The sequence below is a fragment of the Corticium candelabrum genome, chromosome 7 (genome assembly GCF_963422355.1).
Source record: "Corticium candelabrum chromosome 7, ooCorCand1.1, whole genome shotgun sequence".
In the NCBI taxonomy this organism is placed as follows: domain Eukaryota; kingdom Metazoa; phylum Porifera; class Homoscleromorpha; order Homosclerophorida; family Plakinidae; genus Corticium; species Corticium candelabrum.
In genome coordinates, this window is record NC_085091.1 from 7,631,856 (window position 1) to 7,635,341 (window position 3,486).

The 3,486-nt window shown below is 42.9% G+C and overlaps 1 protein-coding gene across 1 annotated transcript in view; it reads left to right on the plus strand.

The window, feature by feature from the left end:
- The first annotated feature begins 1,534 nt into the window (after positions 1-1,534).
- LOC134182568 (uncharacterized) overlaps positions 1,535-3,486 on the plus strand; it is a 3,163-nt gene continuing 1,211 nt past the window's right edge. Inside the window, exons 1-3 of the mRNA XM_062649988.1 lie at positions 1,535-1,798; positions 2,042-2,566; positions 2,721-3,054. Coding sequence (XP_062505972.1) covers positions 1,645-1,798; positions 2,042-2,566; positions 2,721-3,054 — 1,013 coding nt within the window. The 5' untranslated portion in view covers positions 1,535-1,644. The remainder of the gene's footprint in view (positions 1,799-2,041; positions 2,567-2,720; positions 3,055-3,486) is intronic.

Here is a 3,486-nt window from a genome sequence, read left to right on the forward strand (position 1 = left end):
TAGTGATTGCTGGACAACTGATTGTTCAAGACTCTGCGCGTTTGAACGTCGATAATCGGCGCATCACAGTCAAGGATGGACTCTACGTGGCCTCCCATATCAACTTGACTAATTCCCAAATCGTCTCAGAGAGAATGATGCGTTGGACTAAAGGAGAAATTAAAGGACCGTCTGGTCGCGTGTTTGCTCAAGGAGGAGTGGACGTATATGATAAGTACTTCAAGACTCTTAATGGCGCCACTTTGTCTCTTGACGCAAAACAGTGGCACTCACCATCAGGTGTCATTGCTGAGTACTTCCAATACCGCGTCCAGACGGATAGAACTCCTCAACGAACCCTTCTGTCTAGATATTATTCCGGTTGCCCGACATGCAGTAACTCCGTTCCACAGGCATTTGACGACCCTATGACTGCATCAAACGTAGCTCGAATCGAAAAGAACGTGAACCGCAAACCTCGACGTTACGGACACGGTCCTCTGGTACTGGTATATGATCAATCAGGTCATACTATTGATTCCTCTTCGGCTGGTAGCTTTACATACAGCTACGCTGTTAGATTCTCAGCATTCTTCCGTGTTTGGTACGCTGGAATGCATGATTTCTATTTTCTAACTGGACGGGGACCAGTCCGCCTGTGGATTGACGGTAGTAAGAAATTCACTGGTAGACGTTATACAGGCTTCCTAGAAGAGCAGAAAACGAGTGTCTATTTGACTGAGGGATATCATTTACTACGCATTGACAACATTCAGACATCCTCAAGCTGGAGTTTTGAGGGGAACTTGCTGATGGTGTCACACTCATCCGCTTGCATCCCCAAACAACCCTTGTCTGATGAGAATCTCTACTACAAGATTGTAATAAACGGATCTGAGCATTATGCCTCTCCTGCTATCAAAATACTGAACGAATCAAGCGTTTGTACACTGAATGACTCGCTCAAGGATTTGGAGTCTTACAATATGGGTGTCAGCTACGGTACTGTGCACGGGAGCGGTCTGTTCTTGCCTATAAACGGCTCTGCAATCTTTGTAGAGAGAACGGGCGTGCTAGATATTCAATCTGAACTCAGTTGGCCGTATGATGCGTCGCATGGAAACAGGACGTATTTGAGAGTTGCAGGGCTAATGGGGAAATCAGACGGGACGGCAAGTGTTGATCTCAATTGTATTTTCAATGACACAGGAGGGTGCAGGAAAGTAGAGAGCGGCTCGTTAGATCTCGGAGTTGTTGGAGGTAAAATTTTGTGTATATATTGCAACATTGCATTGTGTGCTTACGTCATTTCTGTTCTTAGATTTACCACCATCTCTACTGATGCCAGTAACGGTACCTGCTAGGTCGTGGACTGCTGTTGTTCAACCCGTGTGTATCTCAACTGCTCATCTTACAAGCGATCTTATTGCTCCAACGCACCATCCACTAACTGAGTTTCTTCTGCCTATGGTCACAGTTCCTGCGATGGCGGCACTTGATACTAAACGGTCTGCCCCACCCAGTACTGTGATGGTTTTGACTACTACTACTGCCACACCCTCGCTTACACCTTTTCAATTACGAATTTCTTCCATTAGTTTTGAAACGACCGCAGTCAAGACAGCTCCACATGTCGCTACCAGTGGAGGTGTAAACTGTGCTGCGATGGCTTGTGTTACTGGCACAACTCAGAGAGAGCAACAAAGAACAATCACGCAAAGACTTCGCGCTACAAACTCTGCCAGTCACTTGACGTCTGCTGAATTAGGAGTGGGATCTACAGATCGACCAATTGCAACTGAAAATGTTTTTCCAATTGGTAAGAGGTTGCATGCCCATAATATGCAAACAAAGAGTTGTTGTGGTGCAGCGCGTCGTAGCCAGTTGATGATCCTCGACTATGCTGATATGGTCACTACTGATAGATTCCATGACTTGTGTGTCATTTGACTGTATACAATTAAACTTGTAATATTAATTAAACTGTATTCAAAGAAGTATACAATTATTATATCGTGAAAATCTATTTTGAACAAATTTTTTGAAATTTTCTGTTGTCTAGTCTCTTCCACGGCTTTCTTTCTGCCAGCATCTTCATCTACAAAGACAACTTGGACTGCCTCTCACACAAGTCTAACCAAACCAACAATGCAGCCTCCAACAACTGAGCAGACTGTCTCTATTACCACAGTATCAGTGGCAACGGTACCTGCTACAACAGTACTTGCTCCTCGAGCTATAATGATGTCATCAACTAGTAGTGTTACTGCAACCTCTGCACCGGCTTCTACTTCGTCACAAATACCAACGTCTGCTATTGCTTCTGGAATAACAGAGAAGGTCGCTACATCTCCACAAGGTGACACTGCTGGAGAGGCAACATGTTCTACTAGGCCATGTCTAGTTGGCAAAACCAAACAGCAGCAGCAGCAGCAAGGAACTACCAGCCATGCAGCTGCTGTTTCCAGGTCCACTCTTTCCTTTGCGTTTGCTGGGTCAACATTTGTAACGGTCATAGAGTCGACAAATGCAGCTGGAGTAGGATTTACAGAATGGCCGATATCAACCGAACCTTCTCTTCCGTCAGGTAGGGATCTCCCATAATATGCAAACAAATTAACTATATATATATATATATATATATATATATATATATATATATATATATATATATATATATATTGACTGTTACTTCAATTATTGAAATATTCCAGAAATTGTAACTGTGTTGTTCTGGCCAGATCCTAATGAATGGAGTTCTCAAAATGTTTTTGACTTTGTTATGCGTCTGGATGGTGGAAAGTACTCACAATATGCCCCTGATCTGTCTCATTATGATGGCCGTGATCTTCTTGAGTTGACTCAAGATCAGTTCAAAGACATTGTTCCTGGTGATGCGGGCACTGCCATTCATGATGCCTTGAGAGCAAGAGAAAATGAGGCTAAATCTCATGTGATTGAGAGTGGAAGTGGCTTCAGTCTGGGTGTTGTTGTTGGAGTCGCAATTGGAGGTGTTCTTTTATTTGTAATTGGAATCATTGTTACTTACAAGTTGGCCGTGGCCAGAAGAGGAAGGTGAGCATAGTGCTTATATTCATACATGCATACACACACAGTGATTCATACGTATACATACAGACATACATACAGACATACATACAGACATACGTACATACGTACATACATACATACATGTATACTTAGTGGTGATATGTAGTTGTATTTCTTTTCTTTGTATGTATTGTAGTGAATGTATGATAGTGGTGTGTATAAATGTAGTTTGTCCATTTGTAATTTATGTCTGCCCCTGAGTGGAAACTGTACTCTATTTGGGTGCGAAGGAAAATATATTATTTGTCGTGCTCAACCAGATCAGTCTGGGATGCAAAGTCTATTACAAGTACCGGAAGCAAACCGTACTGTAGAAGTACTTAGACCATCACGGCTGTTTAGAAAGAAGACATGACTTTACGAAGGATCCGAGTAGATCCCAGAAGCACTGTTTTC